This window comes from Erythrolamprus reginae, chromosome 3 (assembly GCF_031021105.1).
Source record: "Erythrolamprus reginae isolate rEryReg1 chromosome 3, rEryReg1.hap1, whole genome shotgun sequence".
Classification (NCBI taxonomy): Eukaryota; Metazoa; Chordata; class Lepidosauria; order Squamata; family Dipsadidae; genus Erythrolamprus; species Erythrolamprus reginae.
Genome location: NC_091952.1, coordinates 11,983,120 through 12,008,325, shown reverse-complemented (window position 1 = coordinate 12,008,325; position 25,206 = coordinate 11,983,120). Strand labels below are relative to the sequence as shown.

Below are 25,206 nucleotides of genomic sequence, written 5' to 3'. Positions count from 1 at the left end.
TGAAGAGAAGAGACAAGTAGCAATACAGTATATATATAACAAGAGCCAGGGTGGCGCAGCAGGTAGAGTGCTGTACTGCAGGCCACCTGTAGATCTGTTGGTCAGTGGTTCAAATCTCAACACCGGCTCAAGGTGGACTCAGCCTCCCATCCTTCCGAGGTGGGTAAAATGAGGACCTGGAATGTGGGGGCAATAGGCTGGCTCTGTTAAAAAGTGCTATTGCTAACATGTTGTAAGCCGCCCTGAGTCTAAGGAGAAGGGTGGCATAAAAATCTAATAAATAAATAAATAAATATTATTATTAATATCAATAATATTATTAATAATATTAATTATTAGATTTGTATGCCGCCCCTCTCCGAAAGAAAAAATGATATAAAAATAGGGGAGGAGATATATGAAAAGAAGAAAAGATATATGAGATAAAGGAGAGACAATTGGACAGGGGACGGAAGGCATACTGGTGCACTTATGTATGCCCCTTACACACCTCTTAGGAACCTGAAGAAGTCAACCGTGGATAGTCTAAGGGTAAAATGTTGGGGGTTAGGGGTTGACACTACTGAGTTCGGTAATGAGTTCCACGCTTCAACAACTCAATTGCTAAAGTCCTATTTTTTACAGTCAAATTTGGAGAAGTTAATATTAAGTTTGAATCTGTTGCATGCTCTTGTGTTGTTGCGGTTGAAGCTGAAGTAGTCATTGACAGGCAGGACATTGCAGCATATGATCTTGTGGGCAATACTTAGATTGTGTTTTAGGCGTTGTAGTTCTAAGCTTTCTAAACCCAGGATTGTTAGTCTGCTTTTGTATGGTATTCTGTTTCGAGCGGAGGAGTGAAGGGCTCTTCTGGTGAAGTATCTGGACATTTTCGAGGGTTTCATGGTGGTTGGGGAATGCTGATATTTGAAGTCCAACCGTTTTAAAAAGTTGTCAAGGTTCAAAAAACAAACACTGCTCTAGATTGGGCTTGGATGTAAGACTTCAGCTGGACATGGCTAGTCTAGTGAGGAGAAGGACCAGGGAAGATTTGAGCAGTGTTCTAATATTTGAGGAGCTGCTGCAGAAGGAGGGGATCAAGCTATTTTTCAAAGCACCTGAAAGCCAGACAAGAAATAATGAATCAAGGGAAGATTCAACCTGGAGAAATGAGAAATTTTCTGACAGTGACAGCAATCAATCAATGGAACAGCTTGCCTTCAGAAGTTGTGGGAGCTTTATCCCCGAAAGCTTTCAAGAAGAAATTGGACTGCCATTTGTCAGAAATAGTGTAGGGTAGTAATAGTGAAGCTTTTTTTCCTCGGGTGTCAAAATAGTGCACATATGTGGGTGGTCACACCCTCCTTGCCTTTCGCAAACTCCTTAAAACCCATCTCTGCCGTTAGGCATGGGGGGGGGAATTGAGACATCTCCCCCGGGCCTATACAGTGTATGTTTGCTTTTAATAATGGGGGTTTTAGTGTTTTTAAATTATTAGATTTGTTGTACATTGTTTTATTGTTGCTGTGAGCCGCCCCGAGTCTACGGAGAGGGCCGGCATGCAAACCTAATAAATAAATAAATAAATAAATAAATAAACAAACAAACAAACAAACAAACAAACAAACAAACAAACAAACAAACATTCAATACCCCTCCACATGCCCAGGGTCCCCCATTTCCTGATTTCCAGTGGGCCCAATTGATGGAGGGATACCAAAATATAGAAATTGCATTTAGACTTATACAGTATACTGCTTCAGTGCTTTACAGCCCTCTCTAAGCAGTTTACAGAGAGCCAGCATATTGCCCCCAACAATCTGGGTCCTCATTTTATCGACCTCGGAATGAGGGAAAGCTGAGTCAACTTTGAGCCTACTGAGATTTGATCTGTCAAACTGCTGCAGCCGGTTATCAGCAGTAGTTTGCAGCACTGCACTCTAACCACTGCGCCACCGAAGATCTAATTTGAGCATATTTTATTTATCTATATATTAGATTATTGTATTTTATTCCAATTTCATTTATTTATTTATTTATTTATTCATTCATTCATTCATTCATTCATTCATTCATTCATTCATTCATTCATTCATTCATTCATTCAATTTTTATGCCGCCCTTCTCCTTAGACTCAGGGCGGCTTACAACATGTTAGCAATAATGCTTCTTAACAGAGCCAGCATATTGCCCTCCACAATCCGGGTCCTCATTTTACCCACCTCGGAAAGATGGAAGGCTGAGTCAACCTTGAGCCGGTGATGAGATTTGAACCGCTGACTTACAGATCTACAGTCAGCTTCAGTGGCCTGCAGTACAGCACTCTACCTGCTGCGCCACCCCGGCTCATATTTTAAACCAATTTATTCCAATTCCATTTTAGATTGTATTATGACCACAGAGATGTCTTAGGATAACACTGACTCCCTTGGCCAAAAAAATGGAGATGAGCCCCACACTGTTGAGTCAAGACACAACTGGATAGGGAAACTTTACTTGAATTTATAATTTTTTTGACTTATAAAGCAGTGCATCTTATGAAACAAATCCTGAATAGCTTCTAGCATTATGCTCATTATCCTATCCCTCCTTTGATGATCTAACACTTTTCATCCTCAATCCCTAGAATGATTTGAACAAGTATCAACCCATTCCAAAATTTGAAATTGTCATTAGTCTATCATCCCTGTGAACATGAAGCTAGGTATTTAATTATTTAAGAACCATGGTAGTGCAGTGGTTAGAATTCAACACTGCAGGCTACTTCTGTTGACTGCTGGCTGCCAGCAGTTCACGACTCACTGGCTCAAGGTTGACTTAGCCTTCTATCCTTCCGAGGTGGGTAACATGACCTAGTCCTAGATTGTTGGGGGCAATATGCTGACACTAAAACGATTGGAGAAGACTGTAAAGCACTGAAGCAGTGTATAAGTCTGCTATTATTGAACATTTCTCATTTAAAACCAGGTATGTGTGGTGAAATGTATCCAGAATGCATGTATTTGAGTTGTATGATAACCACCTTTATCCAATGGTGGTTATTTTGAGGCCCCTCCTATTTTGTCTAAGTAGAGCATCCAATATCCAGTGGCATGCACCATTTTAGTTGTGGGTGGTGAAAATTATAGTTTAGTAGCATCTATCAGGCAATAGGTTTCCCACTGTTTAGTCTTTAGGGCAACGCTCTCAATTCTGAAAGCACATTTTTAACATATGCAGGTTCCAAAACAGCCTGCACTGTTGCAGTTACTCTTTGTGTCATAATCTATGAACAATTCTGATAAAATGCACTGAAGACTACAATGTGTGAAGCCTACCATCTGTACCTGCAAATAAGTTCCTTTTTTGCAAAAGCAGCCACTGATAAAAAAGGTAGTAAGCTAAACAGATGCCACCAAAAACACTGATCCACCCCTTAGAAGACCTTGGAGGTCTTCTAGTCCAAGCCCCTGCTTAGGCAGTAAACCCTACACTACTTAAGACAGATGGTTATCCAACATTTTCTTAAAAACTTGCAGTACTGGAGCATTCACAACTTCTATAGGCAAGCTGTTCCACTGATTGTTTTAACTGTAAAAGGGCAGACTAGATGGACCATGAGGTCTTTTTCTGCCGTCAGTCTTCTATGTTTCTAACTGAACAATTTTTGAAGGTTCTGAACCTTCCTAATGCCTCAACTCTTTAATACAGTTCCTCATGTTGTGGTGACCCACACCCATAAAATTATTTTTGTTGCTGTTTGTATGGGGTGTACGTGATGGGGTTGATGCAACAATGTCATCACGAAGGGTACTCGTATGTGGGCGCATCTGCATGTGGCTGGACCCACCTGGAGACAGATAGAGGAGCGGTGTCTCAGTTCCTAAGACCACCGGAAATATGTAATAAGAGCCGTGGTGGCACAGCAGGTAGAGTGCTGTACTGCAGGCCACTGAAGCTGACTGTAGATCTGTAGGTCAGCGGTTCAAATCTCATCACCGGCTCAAGGTTGACTCAGCCTTCCATCCTTCCGAGGTGGGTAAAATGAGGACCCGGATTGTGGGGGCAATAGGCTGGCTCTGTTAAAAAGTGCTATTGCTAACATGTTGTAAGCCGCCCTGAATCTAAGGAGAAGGGCGGCATAAAAATTGAATAAATAAATAAATGTGTTTTTCGATGGTCTTGGGTGATCCCTGTGAAAGGGTTGTTCGACCACCCCCACAAAGGGATTGCCACCCAGAGATTGAGAACAGCTGCCTTAGATGATTACACTGAAGCTCATCAATTTTGCAACTTTGTTTTGATAAATACCCAAGGCTGTTTTTCATTTTCTTATATATCACTGATCAACAGATATTAAAACATGGACACTTGTTGAAAGCGGTAACCTGTATATAGTTATAATTGAGACAGTTGTAAGCAGCTATTTATGAATTCCCTCTCTATTTATGAAACTAATGAGAAGGGTCAATTTGCTGACAGTTCAGATTACAAGTGAGGAATATATATCATTATTCTTACATATAAGGTATGTTTTTTCCAGCATATTAATACTGTATGTCAAAGAACTATTGTGAAATATATGTAGACCAGTTTAATATTTTCACAGTCAGTTCTAACAATATTGTAACAGCAATTCTGAGTAAATTTTGTATTCATTTCAACATTATACGTAATATAAGGCAGATAAAAATTGGCAGTAGCCCAGTTCTAAAAGCCCATTATTTATTCTAGAACGTCCTAGCAAAGAAATAAGTTTTATTACCTTAATGGCATAAATGGAATATTAATGGCTTAATAGTTTATAGAATATAAAGTAGAATCTAAAACTGTAAAAGATCTCAAGTAAAGCTAAGCCTGAGCCTTTCCTTATATGTATACTGTAAATTTATAAGTACTGTATAATATAAATAATCAATATGTAATATTTTGTCTCTGTCTTTATGGTAATTTAAAAATGGAGACAAAATAATGTAAATAACTAGTAATATCTCTGTTTTGCTTTTTCTCTTATGTTTTGATGCATAATTGTATTTACTGGTAAAACATAAGTAACATACAGTATTTAATATTCAGACATATAAAATTCTAGCTTTGCAAGCTGCATGTCTAGAAAGTATCATTTAGTTTATAAAATCACAGGCTGTTTTTTTGCAGGGAGGAAAAGTAGAAAAAGACACAATGTTTTAAAGGGTTATTTATGACACAAACCTGAAATATATTCAGATGTGCTAAGTTATAAAATAGGTATCAAAACGTTGAATTACACAAACATTTAAGTTATTAACAAATCCATTCATTTCATTTGGAAGAACAAAATCAGACAATATACAAAGCAGAAACTTAAATTTACGACAACACAAATTTACTAACATAAAAATATACAAACTCCAAGTCGGAGTGTTTTCTTGGGCTGAAGATATACAAGCACCTTTATTTACATAAGAATCTATAATTTAAACTTCAAAAGATTAATATCTTACTCCAAAGATAGTAAACTGGGATTTTATACTGGATCTAAGTTTGGTTGTAATAATAATTGTTACCACGCAGTGGCAGATATTGCATGAACAAGGAATACAGTGAGTCTTAGACGAATGAAAACCAACTCCCCAAATTAAGGTATGAAATTACAAACATATTACTCTCTCCGTATTAGTACAGTAGTCAATAGTTGTATTGTTCTATGTAACTCAATGTACAAAGCTAAAATGCAAAGCTAAACATTATACTCAATTCCTCATTCTTTTGAATCTTGAAGGAACATTGACTCAAATATTAGGCAAGATTTTCTGTCTCTTCCATCCAAAATATATTTCCATGTATAATAAAAGACCAGAATAAGTCTTTTGCCATTATGTAGACAATTGCAAATTTGCAAGTATATATAATCAGGAGAAAGGGAGAGGAGAAAATCAGAATCCCTGATTTATAGATGGGTCCTTGGTTCTAAAATAGATTTTTCTTTTAAAAAATCGTATTGTCAGTCATTACAAATCCACTTTATTATTTGAAGGGGTGATATCGTACCATTGCCTTATATATTTAACACTGAAGATGTTTTGAGCTTTTAAGGAGAACAGCCTTCTCCAACATTGTTACCTCCAAATATGCTATTAGGCCTCTAGATGGCAGCAATGAGTTGTGGTAGAATTTACCTATCCCAGTGCCCACATATTACGGCAGTAAATGTTTTAACTAAACTCTACATGTTTCCAAAGTCAAAATTAAATTTCAGACTTTAATTAGAATTGCCTTTTCTAGCAGCCTTTTGACAAGCATATTTGCTTGAAAAAAGATAATAGCAGTAGCACTTAGATTTATATCTGCTTCACAGTGCTTAAAAGCCCCAAGCGGTTTATGAAGTCAGCATATTGCCCCCAACAATCTGGGTCCTCATTTTACCGACCTCGGAAGGATGGAAGGCTGAGTCAACCTTGAGACTGTCAGGATCGAACTGCTGGCAGCTGGCAGATTTAACCTGCAGTACTCCATTCTAACCACTGCGCCAGCATAGCTCTTATACCTGCCTTGCTTGGGAAACTAAATTGGCAAATATTAAGAACACAGTGTAGCTAGTTCAACTCAGCTGTGTTTAAGTTAGTACTGTTTAATAAAATTGGAAGAATTGTGGGGAGAAAAATATGTTGCTTTCCATTCAGGTGAATTAATGCCCCACCCGATTATTTCTAAAGTTTCCTGGGAAAATCTGGGATGGCACACTACATTGTGAAATTCCATAAAGAAATGCAACATACCACATTTTTAACTGTGAGCAATAGTTCAGCTACTATACATTGTATCAAAAAAGGCTACAATTAGGACTTGACAGGTATTATTAATACAATGAGGTGCATTAATTTCCAAGCCATGATTAGAAAGTCATTCTCAACTGGGTTGGCCCAAAATTCAATGACAAGCTTTTCCAACAAGTTTTCATTCATGCATAAGTGCAAGAAAAGTCAGGGATAAATCAAAACCCTTAATGCCAAATAATGCGTTCTGGGGTCCTCCTATTTTTCTCTCCCTTCACTCCAGATGTTTCTAACCCCCTTGGCAACTTTCCGTCCCAAAGCACATGTGTTTCCCTGTTAAAATTTGGGGCATTCCAGGTACTAAAAGCCTTCTATTTTACTAAGAAGCCCAGTTTCTGTAGCCCAGAATTGTTGACTGTACCATTTAAGATTCAACCAGGCGTGTGTCTCTATTTTTAAATGCTTTCGTTAAACAGCATTTATTGTCATAAAACAGCTTATCGGTGAATTTGTCCTCCCCAGTGTGCTTATTTAGTATACATTGTCATGATGGTAGCAGTGTACCTGTGCTCAAAAATGAGATTTTACACCTGCAATGCAGTGGTACATTCCATCTCTCTCCTCCTCCCCCTCACTAAAACTGGCCAAAGTTACACTAAAAAAGTAAGAATGTGGACATTAATCACAATATCCAAGAAGAAATTTTGTTCACTGGTAAATATCACACATATACACAAACACTTTGATTTATAGCACAATATTGCTTAGGGGGAAAAAAAACCCTGAAAGTCACTGACTTCTCTTGTAGTCTCAAGAAAGTTCATATTTTAGCATCTGAATGCGTAAATCAATGTATTGTCCAAGTGTATAAAAACTATATTTACCCAGCACACTGCTAGACACTGGCCTTTATAAGATTGGCGGTTTGAACGTGCATTTAAAAATCAGGTTTGTGAGGAACATCACAGTGACAAAAAGCTTGGAAGAACCTTTTTAAAAACAAAAAACAACCTTTTACAGAAGTTAGATATGCTGAGTTTCATTGGCTTCATTTAGGTAACGACAGCTGTACCGCCAGAGACATTTACATGTCAGTAGCACACAGGAAAGACAATATATGAACACTTTTGTTTTAAATAAGAATTATTACTTTTAGGCTACCGAAAGCAGTAACAGAAAGATATTAGCTCTGGAAGCTACATGTCAAAATTACTGCCATTAAAGCAATGGTTTCACTCAACCACTGAGGGACACGTTAAAATGAAGACTGTTTTGCTATACAGCTCCTTGTTCAACAAGGGCAATGTTTCAACAAGGTTTCATTTTAAAAGGAAATCAAAACTGAACAATCAACAAAGACAACCTCCCCAGAAATGATGGTGCAGATACATTTTTTCCCTTATAGCACAAGTAAAGAAAGGCAAAAGGATAAATTGTTGCTTAAGTTCAGAATTTGCCACTAAATAAATGTAACTTTAGAAACAAGAAAAAAAGAAGAAGCTGGTACCAGCCCAGCCTTAGGCACGTCCTTTTTGTTCCCCTCCCCAAGTTTTTATGGTTCAAAACGTCATTTTCTGAAGCACTAATTAAGGAATGGAAGTGCAGCTCTTTTAAGTTTGAAGAAGAGAGGTGGGTGGGGAAGAGAGTAAGGAAACGATAAAGTAGCGATGCCGGGCAAGAAGAAGAAATTGTTTCCAGAACACAAAAAGGTAAATGAAGAGTAATTAGCAACTTTTAGTGGCAACTGGATGCAAATTATTTGTGCTTTAGTTTCTCAAACAAAAATCTCCCACTTCTGCCACTTCCCACATATGGGTTCGGTATTGTATTTTCCACTTTGGTTAGTTCCATGAAAATCCCACCATCGACTCCCTGCCAGGAATATTCTTAACATGGTTTGATCCTGTCCCTTAGGAAAAGCCGGGTGTCAGTCCCCAAATCCACCTTGAAATTGGTGCTTTTGTTGTAATGTAGCTTTTACTAGGACTGTTGTGTGAGACGACGGAAGTGAGGTAACACTTGGTTATCGGGAAGGTAAAGAGCTAATTCCAAAGCCACAAGAACAGTAAATTCAAATCCGATGAGGTCTCGTCTGTTGAATCGGAATCGTTCTTCCAACTTCTGTAAAGGCAGAAAAAGAATACCATAAATACAGCACCATGCTTTGCATCCTTACTTACAAAATTTTGCATATTTATTTATTTATTTATTTATTTGTTTGTTTGTTTGTTTGTTTATTCATTCATTCCTTACTTACTTATTTATTTATTTATTTATTTATTTATTTATTAGATTTGAATGCCGCCCCTCTCCGTAGACTCGGAGCGGCTATTTGTTTGGCATACAAAACCATAGCTATCTTAGTGATAACATCAGATCGAAACATTTAAATATGTTAAAGAGTTATATAAGGTTCAGGAGGGAAGTGTTTTTAATAGGAAAGTGAACACAAGAACAAGGGGACACAATCTGAAGTTAGTTGGGGGAAAGATCAAAAGCAACGTGAGAAAATATTATTTTATTGAAATAGTAGTAGATCCTTGGAACAAACTTCCAGCAGACGTGGTTGGTAAATACGTACACAGTAACTGAATTTAAACATGCCTGGGATAAACATAGATCCATCCTAAGATAAAATACAGAAAATAGTATAAGGGCAGACTAGATGGATCATGAGGTCTTTCTGCTGTCAGTCTTCTATGTTTCTATAGGTAATCCTTAACTTACAACTATTTGTTTAGTGACCACTCGAAGCTACAATGGCATTGAAAAAAGGGATTTATGGCTGTTTTTCACACTTACAATGATTGCAGCATCCCTGTGGTCACATGACCAAAATTCGGGGAGCTTGGCAGCTGTTTGATACACTACAGTAGTTTTCTAAGAGCAAGTATTTATTTTCTGTATGGAGAAGCACTGAAGTGTGTAAAAATACACATTTTTGATGTAGTTTCAAGGACAAGAGATGACATCTGACTAGCTGAGGCTGTAAATCAGGTCTTCAAATGTGGCAGCTTTAAGATTTGTGGACTTCAACAGTCAGAAGCTGGCTGGAAAATTCTGGGAACTGAAGCCCACAAATCTTAAAGTTGCCAAGTTTGGGGACCCCTGTTGGATGTCACTAGAAGGATGGATGTCACTAGAAGGGATGGGACTGGCTGTTGTAAATGTTTTAAGGCTTGTGAAAGGTGGAGGAGGGCTCCTGGAGATAAACTGTTCCATTTTGATCTTTAAAAACCCACTCATCCAGCAGAGCCAATACCATGAAAATTGAATGGAAAGGAGAAACATTTTGATGAACTGACTGCTAGTCATTACTGAGTCTCAGCCTGTCTGTCTCTCTCTCCCTCCCTCCTTCCTCTCTTTGGAAATTGGAGTAGTTTATTATTTATTTATTTATTTATTTATTGGATTTGTATGCCGCCCCTCTCCGGAGACTCGGAGCGGGTAACAGCAACAATAAAACAGTGTACAATAGTAATCTAATACTAAAAATGATTAAAAACCCATTAATATAAAAACCAGACATACATACATACATACATACCATGCATAGAATTGTAAAGGCCTAGGGGGAAAGAGGATCTCAATTCCCCCATGCCTGACGGCAGAGGTGGGTTTTAAGTAGCTTACGAAAGGCAAGGAGGGTGGGGGCAACTCTAATCTCTGGCGGGAGTTGGTTCCAGAGGGCCGGGGCCGCCACAGAGAAGGCTCTTCTGCTGGGTCCCGCCAAGCGACATTGTTTAGTTGATGGGACCTGGAGAAGACCCACTCTGTGGGACCTAACTGGTCGCTGGGATTCGTGTGGCAGAAGGCGGTCCCTGAGATAATCTGGTCCGGTGCCATGAAGGGCTTTATAGGTCATAACCAACACTTTGAATTGTGATCGGAAACTGATCGGCAACCAATGCAGACTGCGGAGTGTTGGTGTAACATGGGCATATTTGGGAAAGCCCATGATTGCTCTCGCAGCTGCATTCTGCAGTTTGTCGTCTCCTTACCCTGCAGTGAGGATTAACATTTTGCCACTGAATTTCAATGGGCCCGTTTCCCATGTATCCGGTGCCTTGCCATTTCTGACCTGCGCAGTATACTGACAAGTCACAGCCTGAAGGCCAGACAGATTTAGCAGTCCGGTGAGAGGAACAGCAAGTGGATTATATAATGCGATAGGATAAAGTGACTTGGGTCTTCTGCAGAACATCTACTTCTGCAATTGCAATGCATTGCTTTGCTGAGGTTTGTTGCAAGCTAGTTACATCGCTTCAGGAGGATGACAGATCCTGGTGCTGGGTTTTTTGGGAAAGAACCAAACTGCCTAGGAATTGTAGGTTCTTGGCCCATCAACAATGATTTATTACGAGGCAAATGGAGTGTAGTAGTACATTGAAGGGCAACAAAGGGATACAGTGATCTCTCGATTAGCGCGGGGGTTACGTTCCAAGACCTCCCGCGCTAATCGATTTCCGCGTTATAGTGGTGCGGAAGTAAAAAACACCATCTACGCATGCGCGCCATTTTTTTTCATGGCCGCACATGCGCAGATGGTGGAGTTTGCGTGTGGGCGGCGGGGAAGACCAAGGGAAGGTTCCTTCAGCCGCCCAACAGCTGATCTGCTCCGCAGCGCGGAAGCAGCGAGGAGCCGAAGATGGGGTAAAGGCAAAGGGGAAACCCCATCTTCGGCTCCTCGCTGCTGCCACGCTGCGGAGCGGATCAGGTGTTGGGCGGCTGAAGGAACCTTCCCTTGGTCTTCCCGCCGCCCAGGCAAAGGGGAAACCCCAAGATCGCTTGCCGCTTGCCGCTTGCCGTATTGCAGCTTGGAGCCTTGCTTCGCCTCCTTCGCTGCAATACGGCAAGCGGCAAGCGATCTTGGGGTTTCCCCTTTGCCTGGGCGGCGCTGGGGCCATGCGGAGCCGCTCATCTAGGGGGGCGTGGACCGGCAAGGTGCCCTCCGCTCTCTCTCTTTCTCTCCCTGTTACCGGTGTGGTATAAGAGAGAGAAAGAAAGAGAAAGGAGGGCGACTTGCCAGTCCACGCCCCCCTGGATGAGCGGCCCCGCATGGCCCCAGCGCCGGACTCCGCCGTTGCCTCCGCCCTTGTTCGGCTCTGCAGCTGAGAGGCCACGTCCACCCCCTCCTCGGTGTCCCCGGCACCCAGCGTCCCCACGCCACCTCCACCTCCCGGTAATGCGCCCGACCTCTGCCTCTCTCTTTCTCTCTCATATACCACGCCGGCAACAGGGAGAGAAAGAGAGAGAGAACTAGCGCGGACTTATAGAAACATAGAAGACTGATTATTATTTTGATTATTTTATTATTAATTATTTTTTAATTAATATTTTTTGAAAAACCGCGTTGCAGCGTTTCGCGCTAATCGAGACCGTGCTAATCGAGGGATCACTGTAGCTCATTTATTTGAGAGCAGGTTTCACTAAAAAGAGCAGGGCTTATTATCAGAAGGCATGAATAGAACTATGATGCATGAAAATATATATATATATATACCTCCAGTGCCAGACAAAGAATAGAGAAAGAAATTGCTTGATGCCATTCTCAGCAAGATAACAGAAGAAAATAAAAAACAGGTGCATATGAACAATTGCATCCGCTTCAGAGAATTTCAAATTATTTTGACAATAACCAAGGAGACTCAGTCGCAGTACAATTTAAATCTGGTATCATTTCCCACTCCAAACTAACACAATCATTTGGCTGATGATCCATTAAGTAACACAATTTGGGGCTGGTGTTGCAGAGACAACATTATTACTATTATTTTCATCACAATCCTGACATCCAAATAGTAGCTTCAAAGCACTGCTAACAATTCCAGCCTGTATCTTTTTAATTTTCCTCACGGATTTACAGGCACAACCAGGTGCAAGCTATTCATACCACAATTACTTAAAGCTAACATTGGATTTCCAGTCTCTTGTCAAAATGTGTATATTTCCATGCAATGTTATTTGCAAGTCTGCAAAGATTTATGTATCAAGTGTAAGGGAAAAAAAACAATTAAGAACTTTAGCGTTTTCAAAGTGCTGGAGACCCTGGAAGATATCTCCGGGACCACCTTCTGCTGCACAAATCCCAGAGACCGGTTAGGTCCCACAGGGTTGGCCTTCTCCAGGTCCCATCGACGAAACAATGTCGTCTGGCGGGATCCAGGGGAAGAGCCTTCTCTGTGGTGGCCCCAATCCTCTGGAATCAACTCCCCCCCGGAGATTAGGATTGCCCCCACCCTCCTTGCCTTTCGCAAACTCTTTAAAACCCACATCTGCCGTCAGGCATGGGAAAATTGATTCCCCCGGGCCGTTTCCGCTTTATGTATGGTTTGTCTGGGAGGTATGACTGTTTTTATATTAAGGGTTTTAAATGGTTTTTTAATCATTGGATTTGTACTGTTTTTTGTTGTTGTGAACCGCTCCGAGTCTTCAGAGAAGGGCGGCATACAAATCTAATTAATAATAATAATAATAATAATAATAATAATAATAATAATAATAAAATAATAATAATAGAGAAATTAGTGAAATATGAAGATCTAAAAATCGAGCTGCAACGACTCTGGCATAAGCCCGTGAATGTGGTCCCAGTGGTACTTAGCACGCTGGGCGCAGTGCCAAAGGATCTCAGCGGACATTTGAAAACCATTGGAATTGACAAAATCTCCATCTGTCAATTGCAAAAGGCCGCTTTACTGGGATCGGCAAACATAATTCTCCGCTACATCACGCAGTCCTAGGTGCTTGGGAAGTGCCCGACTGGTGATGAAATACGAAATCCAGCATAGTGATCTCGTTTGCTGTGTTGTACTGACATAATAATAATAATAATAATAATAATAATAATAATAATAATAATAATAATAATTCCAGATACAGATTAACAGAGTTGGAAGGGAGCTTGTAGGTCCAACCTCCTGCCCAAGCTGGAGACCCTACACCATTTCTGACAGATGGCAGTCCAATCTCTTCTTGAAAGTTTCCAGTGACGAAGCTCCCACAACTTCTAAAGGCAACTTCTGTTCCATTGGTGGATTGCTCTCGCTGTCAGAAAATTTCTCTTTATTTCCAATTTGACTCTCTCCTTGTTCAGTTTCCATCCATTATTCCTTGTCTGGCCTCCAGGTGCCTTGGAAAATAGCTTGATCCACCCCCCCCCTCCTCTCGGTAGCAGTAACACTGCTATCATATCATTCCAGTTGTACTTACATCAATTAGGTGTTTGACTTCGTGTTTCCTGAGATCACTGCTAATCTTGGCTGCAAGCAGCACACAAGCACCAGCACACAGTTTTCGGTTCTGTTTGTTGAGCTTGCCTTGGAGGACGAGCTTCTCAAAGTAGACGTAAGCCATGGACACAGTAATGGGCTCCAGGTTGCACTCCATACTCAGGGTCCGCATTTCTCTCTTTAAACTGCAAGGGAGAAGGAAGTGGAACAAGAATCAAAGCTCATTTTTTCTACATGGATGAGAGAAACTTCAGAATTACCGTATTTTTTGGAGTACAGTATAAGACACACCGAAGTATAAGACGCACCTTAGTTTTTGGGGAGGAAAATAGAATCTGCTTACTAGATATTCATGTGGCTACCATGTTTCCCCGAAAATAAGACAGCATCTTATACTAATTTTTGCTCCCAAAGATGTGGGTCCAGATGGCATCCACCCCAGAGTTCTTAAAGAACTCAGATCTGTCATTACTACCCCCCTGACTGATTTGTTTAACCAATCGTTGTTAACAGGAGAAGTTCCTGAGGATTGGAGAATGGCCAGTGTTGTGCCTATTCACAAGAAGGGCAGTAGAGAAGAAGCTGGTAACTACAGGCCAGTTAGCTTGACATCAGTTGTAGTTAAAATGATGGAGACTCTACTCAAAAAGAGGATAAATCAGCACCTAAAAAACAATAACTTATTGGACCCAAATCAGCATGGCTTTACTGAAGGCAAATCATGTCAGACTAATCTTATTGATTTCTTTGACTATGTCACAAAGGTGTTGGATGAAGGTGGTGCCGTGGATATTGCCTACCTGGACTTCAGCAAAGCCTTTGATACGGTTCCACATAAAGAGCTGATAGATAAATTAGTGAAGATTGGACTTAATCCCTGGATAGTTAAATGGATTTGCAGCTGGCTGAAGCGTAGACATCAGAGAGTTATTGTTAACGGCGAGTATTCTGAGCAGAGTCAGGTTACAAGCGGTGTGCCACAAGGGTCTGTTCTGGGTCCTATTCTTTTTAATATGTTTGTGAGTGACATAGGGGAAGGTTTGGTAGGGAAGGTTTGCCTATTTGCCGATGACTCTAAAGTGTGCAATAGGGTTGATATTCCTGGAGGCGTCTGTAATATGGTAAATGATTTAGCTTTACTAGATAAATGGTCAAAGCAATGGAAACTGCAGTTTAATGTTTCCAAATGTAAAATAATGCACTTGGGGAAAAGGAATCCTCAATCTGAGTATTGTATTGGCAGTTCTGTGTTAGCAAATACTTCAAAAGAAAAGGATTTAGGGGTAATGATTTCTGACAGTCTCAAAATGGGTGAACAGTGCAGTCAGGCGGTAGGGAAAGCAAGTAGGATGCTTGGCTGCATAGCTAGAGGTATAACAAGCAGGAAGAGGGAGATTATGATCCCGCTATATAGAATGCTGGTGAGACCACATTTGGAATACTGTGTTCAGTTCTGGAGACCTCACCTACAAAAAGATATTGACAAAATTGAACGGGTCCAAAGACGGGCTACAAGAATGGTGGAAGGTCTTAAGCATAAAACGTATCAGGAAAGACTTAATGAACTCAATCTGTATAGTCTGGAGGACAGAAGGAAAAGGGGGGACATGATCGAAACATTTAAATATGTCAAAGGGTTAAATAAGGTTCAGGAGGGAAGTGTTTTTAATAGGAAAGTGAACACAAGAACAAGGGGACACAATCTGAAGTTAGTTGGAGGAAAGATCAAAAGCAACGTGAGAAAATATTATTTTACTGAAAGAGTAGTAGGTCCTTGGAACAAACTTCCAGCAGACGTGGTAGATAAATCCACAGTAACTGAATTTAAACATGCCTGGGATAAACATATATCCATCCTAAGATAAAATACAGAAAATAGTATAAGGGCAGACTCGATGGGCCATGAGGTCTTTTTCTGCCGTCAGACTTCTATGTTTCTATGTTTCTATGTGCTACGTCTTATTTTCAGGGGATGTCTTATTTTTTTCCAATGAATTGTATCCTGTATCCTGTTGCAGCAAAAAGGCATCCAAACACGCAGCTGCATGTTGGGTGTGTATTGGATGTGTTTTAAATCTGATTGATGCAGCGTTTTGCGATGCAATTTATGAACAGCAGTGTTATATATGTTCTGTTCGGGAATACTGTGAAATGAAACATCTACGTCTTACTTTCAGGGGATGCCTTATATTAGGCAATTCTACAAAACTTCTCCCATGTCTTACTTTCGGTGTGACTTATTTTTGGGGAAACAGGGTAGCATCCTTAGCCTGGTCAGTTTCAGCACATTATTTTATCCCCTGGTTAGGGCTTTAAAAAAACCTTATTCAGAGAGAGTAACAATGAAAGAGCTTGCAAGCCAGTAAGAGGTTAGGGCTGGAAAGAAACATTTGGAGCAAGTAAAACAATGAAAAAAAATCCTGCAAAGACAGAAAACATTCTTGGCAAAGAGTAACAATGAAAGACCTGGGAACATTGTTAGCACCTGGTTAGGGTTGGAAAGAAGCATTTGGAGCGATTTAGAGCAATGAAAAAAAACCTGCAAAGACTTAGGGCTTGGAAAACATTCTTCGCAAAGAGTAACAATGAAAGATCTTGCAAGCCGGTAAGAGCTGGGAACATTGTTAGCACCTGGTTAGGGCTGGAAAGAAACATCTGGAGCAAGTAGAACAATAAAAAAACCCTACAAAGACAGGGTTTGGAAAACATTCACAGAGAGTAACTGTGAAAGAGCTTGCAAGCAGGTAAGAGCTGGGAACATCGTTAGCACCTGGTTAGGGCTGAAAAGAATCATTCGGAGAAGGTTAAAGCAATGAAAAAAACTCTGTGAAGACTTAGGGCTTGGAAAACATTCTTTGCAGACAGTAACATGAAAGAACCTGCAAGATAAGAGCTGGGAAGGTCGTTAGCACCTAGTTTGGGCTGGGGGAAAAAGTTTCAAAAAAAGCTGCATTCAGAGTATAAGACACACCTGAATTTTCAGCCTCTTTTAGGGAGGAAAAAGGTGCGTCTTATACTCCGAAAAATACGGTAGGTGAAATATGTATGTTTTAAAACAGGGTGTCAAACTCGATTTCATAAAGGGCCACATCAGGGTTGTGTTTGACCTCGGGGGGGGGGGGGGGACAAGTAGGCATAGCAGAAGTTTGGGTTTGGGTTCCGGAGGCCGCCGAGAAGTGCCTGGCTGTTTCAGAAGGTTACAGCCGGGTGGCGGCGCTCAGCGGAGCGCCATTTTTGCGATTGGTGGCGGCGTTTTCGGCCGATCTGGAGGCTGGAAAGGAAGTGGGGAATCCCAATAGGGAATTCCATGGGTGGAGCTTTGACGTCACGAAGACGTCCGACCGGGTTTGGAGCGCCATTTTTTTCTTTTTGCACGCTTTAATCGCTTTTACATTGTTTCCTATGGGAAACAATGTTTTGTCTTATGAACATTTCGCCTTACAAACCTACTTCCGGAACCAATTAAGTTCATAAGACGAGGTATTACTGTATTTTGGAATGGAGCACTGAAACAAGAAGTTATAAATGAAGTATCTCATAACTCATAATCCTCAAGTCTCCAAGGTTATATGCATTTCCTCGTATTAATTAATACTCTGGCACGACTGGGCTGTATATATTTAGATAAACCTCCCTGATAGAAATCTGGATAGGAAGAAGCCTGTTCCAAAGACACGGCTGAGAAACAAAAGTGATTTTCACATCCCCCAAACAATTTTTTTACCTTCTGATTTTGCTCAGCGTGAGCTTGATGTAAGGAAATTTTTCTTTAAATGTTTCATTCATATCCTTTTTAAGATCTGAGGGTTTTACGTATTCGATCACGGTGGTCTGAAATAAAAATAAAACAAAACAGGATTTAGATATTTAGAAATCTATACTGAGAAATGTTGTGGTTAGCTCTGGCCCAGCTCCTGCCCCAAGGAATGTGCAGGTGGATGTGGGGGAAGACATCCACATGCTGCAGGCCTGTTTTTCTCCCGATGGAATCTGCCGATGAAGCCTCCTCTGACCAAGGAAGCATGAGTGAAAGGGAAGAGGGGAGTTTGGCAGACAGCCCAGGAGGAGATCAATCATCTGTATCATCCTTGGATTCTGAACAAGAATTAATGACACATCCACGCATGCGTAGAGTGATGCATAGGAGACAACAACTGAAGGATTATTACAAGAGAAAATGAGGCCACCTGTGGTTGGGTGGGGCTCCAGTAATTAGGGCTGCTGCTATAAATAGCAGCGTGTGGGTTTGACTGTTGTGAAAGAGTATCTGATCACAGTTCTTCAGGAATCCTGTGTTGCTGTTTTCTGGACTTTGTTGATTTTTCACACCTTTGAAACCAAAGCAGAGCAACGTGTGTGTATGTGTGTGTGTGTGTCTCACTTCGTTGGAAGAAGAAGGGGTGTGAAGTTTCTTCACAGTTGCTAGCTAAGTACTTAATGACTGCTTAAGGGAAATTGTACAGACTACCCGGTTGTTTTGGGACGAGTGCTCTTTGCAATACAAAAAGAGTGCTTAGTTTACAGTATTTTGAATTTTGTGATAAAGAACATTGTTTTGAATTTTCAAACGTGTGTGTGTCTGAAATTTGTACCCTTGAATTTTGGGGGGGGGGGGGGGGGGGCTCCTACCAGAGAGCCCGCCAGAACAAGAAAGAGAATATGAAACATCAAAAATAACTTGATAGCACTATTCTATTCTATATGCCTGCCGTTATTGCCCTCCCCAGGGCTCCTAGAAAGGCTCTCGAGCCTGGGAAGAGCAAAAAAACCAGGCCTTCTAGTACAACCAGAAGTTGGTAAATGGGCCATTTTCTGTCTCCAGAAAGGCTCTGAAGCCTAGGGAGAGTGAAAAATAGGCATGCCTATGACAGAGTTGTATGAGGTGGGCTGTCTGTGAGATGTTTTAAGTTAAGAGGTTTTTTTATAGTGATGTTTTATAGTGTTGTTTTATTTAATTTCAATTTCTTCCATTGTTATGTATTACTGTAATATGTTGTAAGCCGCCCTGAGTCTCAGGAGAAGGGCGGCCTAGAAATCAATCAATCAATCAATCAATCAATCAATCAATCAATCAATCAAACAAACAAACAAACAAACAAACAAACAAACAAACGAATTAATAAATGCCAGGAGCAGGGGTGGTGGTTGTGGTCAAATGCACATACGCAGGGGTGGCACATGGAATTACAGGTGTGGGTCCATACGCATGTGACCCCCCTGCACCAGAACCAAAAAAAGTTCACCATCACTGCCCTAAAAGTTCCGTAGAAAATAGTATAACTATCATTGCTCTCCCACAATAATTTATAACCAGTTCAGGAGGGAACGAGGACACAACCTTCACTGCATGCAGGTAAATAAAACACCTAGGGAAATACATCACAAATGCTTAACTGTTGCACTTGTTAAGAATCTAAACTATTAAAACATCTTACCATGTACGATGCAAAGATGAGGACACGTTTGTGTTTCCCACACGGCCACTGCGGGTCATCAAGCAAATTGGGATTGTACTCTATCAACTCTCCCACTTCGTTTCCTGGAAGTAAAGAAAGCGTTGAAGACAAATAGCTCATCAACGTAATTTAGGAAAAGCATCCCCTGAATCAGAGATTACCATTGCTACCATTTGCAAGCTGTTCTGGTTTCTGGTAGAAGTTTAGTAATTACAAATAACTCATTAAATGCATCATTTCATGAATAAAGCAACTCCGTTTATTTCTCTGCTCTCTCGTACTTCAACACATTCCAGACATCAATCGGTCTGTTATCTCTCTCTTAGCCGCATTTCTCACATTCCTTTTCCTGCTTCACTTAGACAAGATTTATTTCCTAACTACATAGCTATAAAAAGACAGCAGCACTGACTAAATACAATACAAAATACTTTGGCTTACTTTAGCGTGGCGAAAGCACCTCCATATTCCCGTTCAGCAATGTTGAAACTCCACCCTTCTTCTCCACTAGCCCCCTGACGTGCCAATTACCTCACTACAATATTTAACCCATTCCTCTCCTTAATATCTTCTTCCAGACCTTTGCTCGCTACGTTTCTGAATTCTTCTGAATTTAGGATTAACCCAGCGAGAGTCTGATTCTCCCTCGCTAGATCCTGAACTCATAGCCCCATCCTGTGGCTGGCCTCCCACCTGTTCTACTACCTGTAACCCCGGGGCCCCCACTACTCCATAAACACTATCTGAATCCGAGTCCTCAATATCTTCATCATCTTCCAACTGTTCAGGAGTATGTACAACACAAGCCGGTAGGGAAGCTAAGTGAAAACCATCCCTGCCCAGAATCTTTCTGAATGAAATTGCTGTCAAATCCAGATGAAGCTAAGAAAGGTTCAATCCTCAGGTCACTCATTTTGGAGGTCAGGAGGACACAACAGTTGTGCTCTGCCTGTAGCAATTCAGTGTTGGTCATGACCTATAAAGCCCTACATGGCATCAGACCAGAATACTTGCGGGACCGCCTCCTGCCGCGTGAGTCCCAGAAACCGGTTAGGTCCCAAGAGTTGGCCTACTCCAGGATCCATTCAACTAGATAATGTCACTTAACGGGATCCAGGGAAGAGCCTTCTCTGTGGGGGCCCCGGCCCTCTGGAATAAGCTTCCCCCAGAGATTCGCACTGTTCCCACCCTCCTCGCCTTCCGTGGGAGTCTGAAGACTCATCTAAGTTAGTTGACTGAATGGGAGTGAGAGTTTTCTTAATAGTTTTAGGTTTTGGGATTAATTGATTTAAACTAACTGGATTTAGGATGTTATACTGTTCCTTTATATGCTGTAAGCCACCCCGAGTCCTCGGAGAGGGGTGGCATATAAATCCAATCAATCAACCAGCCAACCAACCAACCAGACGACTATTTTCGGCTACATGTCCAAAGAAATGAGTTTCCTGACTTCGCCTACATCATATAATGTTGTTTTGGTTCACCTGTCTGCTTTCTTAGCGCATGTGCTCCAGCAGCTTACTGTGTATCATAGTGGGAGGGAATGCAACCTCTCAGTTGATCACTGATTACCAAATCACAAAGCGTTTTTTTTAAAGGTTTATGCATGGAACAGTGAAACGTATTGGATTTGTTTTTAAGCAAGTAAAATAGATCTGCTACTATTCCCTTGTAGCTCTAGTAAAGTTAAAAAAACTCTCCTCCCCTCCCCTTTTCCTCTCTCCTTCCTTCCTTCCTTCCTTCCCTCCCTCCCTCCCTTCCCCTCTCCATCTCTCTCCCTGGGAGAATGAATCAGGCTCAACACAATCAGAACAGAACATCAGGTCTTCACTGCTGCTAAAGCAAAACAAAGAGTTAAATATGGAAAAGAATGCTTTAAGCTGGCTTTATTTCCAGCCAATTTATCCATGGGAGACAAGCCGCTTAAGATTGCATTGCAGAAGCTCAAAATCTTCAAAAACCTTAGAAAGTAACTACAGATACCTAAAAACCACTCAGAACACTAAGCTAAATAGATTGCTAATTTGATTAAGCAAAGGCATATTTATATATCTTTGGTCTAGTTTAGTCTAGTTTTAAGGTGCCAGGCTAGAAACCGGGAGACTGAGTTCTAGTCCCACTTTAGGTATAAAAGCTGGTGGATGCCTTTGGGCTAATCGTCAGGAAGACTTAATGATTAGTCTTCTTATCATTCCTATCACCCATCTCCTCTCACTTATAACTGTAACTTGTTCCTTGTATCCCAAGGATTTATATATGGAAGAGCCGAGCTGGCGCACTGGATAGAGTGCAGCATTGCAGGCCACTAAAGCTGACCATGAAGGGCTTTATAGGTCATAACCAACACTTTGAATTCTGACAGCTCATATATTAGTTGAGTACAATTGTTCTGAAATGTAAATAAAACTATGTTTGAGCCGGGGTGGCGCACCAGGTAGAGTGCTGTACTGCAGGCCACTGAAGCTGACTTGTAGATCTGAAGGTCAGTGGTTCAAATCTCACCACCGGCTCAAGGTTGACTCAGCCTTCCATCCTTCTGAGGTGGGTAAAATGAGGACCCGGATTGTGGGGGCAAGAGGCTGGCTCTGTTAAAAAGGGCTATTGCTAACATGTTGTAAGCCGCCCTGAGTCTAAGGAGAAGGGCGGCATTAAAAAAATCAAATAAATAAAACAAAATAAATAAAATATATTAATATTGTTTCCTGATTGCTTATTTGTACCCTATGACAATCATTAAGTGTTGTATCTCACGATTCTAGATAAATGTATCTTTTATGTACACTGACAGCATATGCACCGAAGGCAAATTAATTGTGTGTTCAATCACATTTGGCCAATAAACATTTCAATTCAATTCTACATGTGTAGACACACACACACACACAAACCACATTTAAAAAAAATCAGATAGTTCCTGAAGGTCATTTATACAGCATACAGGACTATCCTCATTTGACTTTAATTTTTTTTTTTAGAAAAAATATGAAGGTCGTGCAAATGTCTGGGGAAAGGATACACAGTGTTCCCTCATTTATCGCAGGTGTTACGTTCTAGGACCCGCCGCGATAAACAAAAATCCGCGAAGTTGGGACAATTGGGAAGCAGGTCTATTGTATCCTGTAATGGCCAACTGCGGCGTACGACCTCCCTTCCTTCAGCAGGTCGAGCTGCGTGACTTTCCCTTTTATTGTAAGCATCTTTCGCTTACAATAAATAGGCTCGATGTCAGAAGCCGTAGATCTTGCAGGACGTTTGGGTGGCATGGTAGGGCTTGAATGGATTCAGTCTTTACTGAAATCCTTTAATTTATTAATACAGTGGTACCTCATGATACGAACATTTTGAGATACGAACCCGGGGTTCGGAAATGTTTTGCCTCTTCTTACGAACTTTTTTCGACTTACAAACCCACCGCAGATCACAAAATGGCGCTCTGCTGGGCGCCGCTGCCCGGCTGTCACCTTTTGAAACGTGGCCTCCAGGAAGGACGTCTTCGTGACGTCAAAGCTCCACCCATGGAATTCCCTATTGGGATTCCCCACCTTCGTTTCATCCTCCAGATCGGCCGAGAATGCCACCGCTGATTGCAAAAACGGTGCTCTGCTGGGTGGTGCCGCCCGGCTGTAACATTCTGAAACAGCTGGGCGCTTCTCAGCGGCCTCCAGAACCCGAACCCGAACTTTTGCCGAACTTCTGGGTTTGGCGTTCAGGAGAACGCTGAGAAGCCCCCCGGCTGTTTCAGAAGATGACAGGCAGGCGGTGGCGCTTCTCGGTGGCCTCCTGAACCCAAACCCGAACAGTTCGGCAAAAGTTCGGGTTCGGGTGAACGCCGAGAAGTCCTCCGGCTGTTTTAAAAGGTGACAGCTGGGTGGCGCCGCCCAGCGGAGCGTCATTTTGCGATTTTTCCCCCTTGCACGCATTAATCGCTTTTACATTGTTTCCTATCGGAAACATTGTTTCGTCTTACAAACTTTTGCCTTACAAACCTCCTTCTGGAACCAATTAAGTTCCTAAGACGAGGTATTACTGTATTTTATAAAAACCCGCGATGCAATGAGTCCACCAAAGCTGAACGGAAGGAACATTGTACTGAATCCATTCGAAATCTGCATCAATCATCTCTCCATTGACCCTTTCCTCTTTTCTTCCCCCAGAGACCCACTGCAGAGCACCGATTCCTGCTGTTGCGTGTTTAGTCACTCATAAAATGCTACGTCTGACTATCTGACAGCCCAACGGTGTTGCCTCTCTCAATTAGCGGTGTTCTACAGCGCCTCGGAGCAGCAGGTGCCACGCTCCGGCCTTCAATCCTGCTGCTTTTTTGTGGAGGTGTGCTGAGTCATGACAGGGCAGAGCCAATTTTTTCTTAAGGTCTCACAGCGGTGGTTGAAAGGATTCATCAAGTCATCTTGACAAAAGAAGAAAAAAAAGGCCCGGCTGTGTGTTTCCGGCAGCGGCTCAGCGACAAAGAAGCATCAGGCGAGCAAAATGGAATTCCTTTGACGAGCGCTTAAGGCACCCAGATAATAATAATAATAATAATAATAATAATAATAATAATAATAATAATATTATATTAGATTTGTACGCCGCCCCTCTCCGAAGACTCGGGGCGGCTCACAACAATAACAAAAACAATATAATAGTAATACAAATCTAATATTTAAAAAAGTATATATAAAACCCCAACAATTAAAACCATACAACACATGCATACCAAACATAAAATATAAAAGCCTGGAGGAGGTGTCTCAGTTCCCCCATGCCTGGTGATAAAGGTGGGTCTTGAGTAATTTGAGAAAGATAAGGAGGGTGGGGGCCGTTCTAATCTCCGGGGGGAGTTGATTCCAGAGGGCCGGGGCCACCACAGAGAAGGCTCTTCCCCTGGGGCCTGCCAAACGACATTGCTTTGTCGACAGGACCCGGAGAAGGCCAACTCTGTGGGACCTAATCGGCCGCTGGGATTCGTGCGGTAGAAGGCGGTTCCGGAGGTATACAGGAAATGGACCACTCTTGATGGATCACTGAGCCAGCAGAACCAAATGGGCTTTTAGCTAGAACTTTCATAGTCAACCTGCTGTTTGTTGCTTCTGTTCCTTGAAAAATAATTCACCTTCCTTGTTTAGAAGTTCTGAGGCAGTTATAGAAACATAGAAACATTGACGGCAGAAAAAGACCTCATGGTCCATCTAGTCTGCCCTTATGCTATTTCCTGTATTTTATCTTAGGATGGATTTATGTTTATCCCAGGCATGTTTAAATTCAGTTACTGTGGATTGACCAACCATGTCTGCTGGAAGTTTGTTCCAAGCATCTACTACTCTTTCAGTCAAATAATATTTTCTCACGTTGCTTCTGATCTTTACCCCCCAACTAACCTCAGACTGTGCCCCTTTGTTCTTGTGTTCCTATTAAAAACACTTCCCTCCTGAACCTTATTTAACCCGTTAACATATTTAAATGTTTAATCATGTCCCCCCTTTTCCTTCTGTCCTCCAGACTATGCAGATTGAGTTCATGAAGTCTTTCCTGATAAGTTTTATGCTTAAGATCTTCCACCATTTTTGTAGCCCGTCTTTGGACCAGTTCAATTTTGTCAATATCTTTTTATAGGTGAGGTCTCCAGAACTGAACACAGTATTCCAAATGTGGTCTCACCAGCGCTCTATATAAGGGGATCACAATCTCCATTCTGTCCTCCAGACTATACAGTCTGAGTTCATTAAGTCTTTCCTGATAAGTTTTATTTATATGGCAGCATTTCAAATGTTGAAAAAACAAACAAACTAGAGACGATTTGGTCTA

General features: G+C 41.4%; 1 protein-coding gene across 1 annotated transcript in view; it reads right to left on the bottom strand.

Moving 5' to 3' along the window:
• Nucleotides 1-5,140: 5,140 nt before the first annotated feature.
• The window catches only part of CABLES2 (Cdk5 and Abl enzyme substrate 2), an 80,215-nt gene continuing 60,149 nt past the window's right edge, over nt 5,141-25,206 (bottom strand). Inside the window, exons 6-9 of the mRNA XM_070744487.1 lie at nt 19,381-19,484; nt 17,670-17,776; nt 13,926-14,130; nt 5,141-8,834 (exon numbers count right to left, since the gene is read on the bottom strand). Of these exons, the coding sequence (XP_070600588.1) occupies nt 8,694-8,834; nt 13,926-14,130; nt 17,670-17,776; nt 19,381-19,484 (557 nt within the window). The 3' untranslated portion in view covers nt 5,141-8,693. The remainder of the gene's footprint in view (nt 8,835-13,925; nt 14,131-17,669; nt 17,777-19,380; nt 19,485-25,206) is intronic.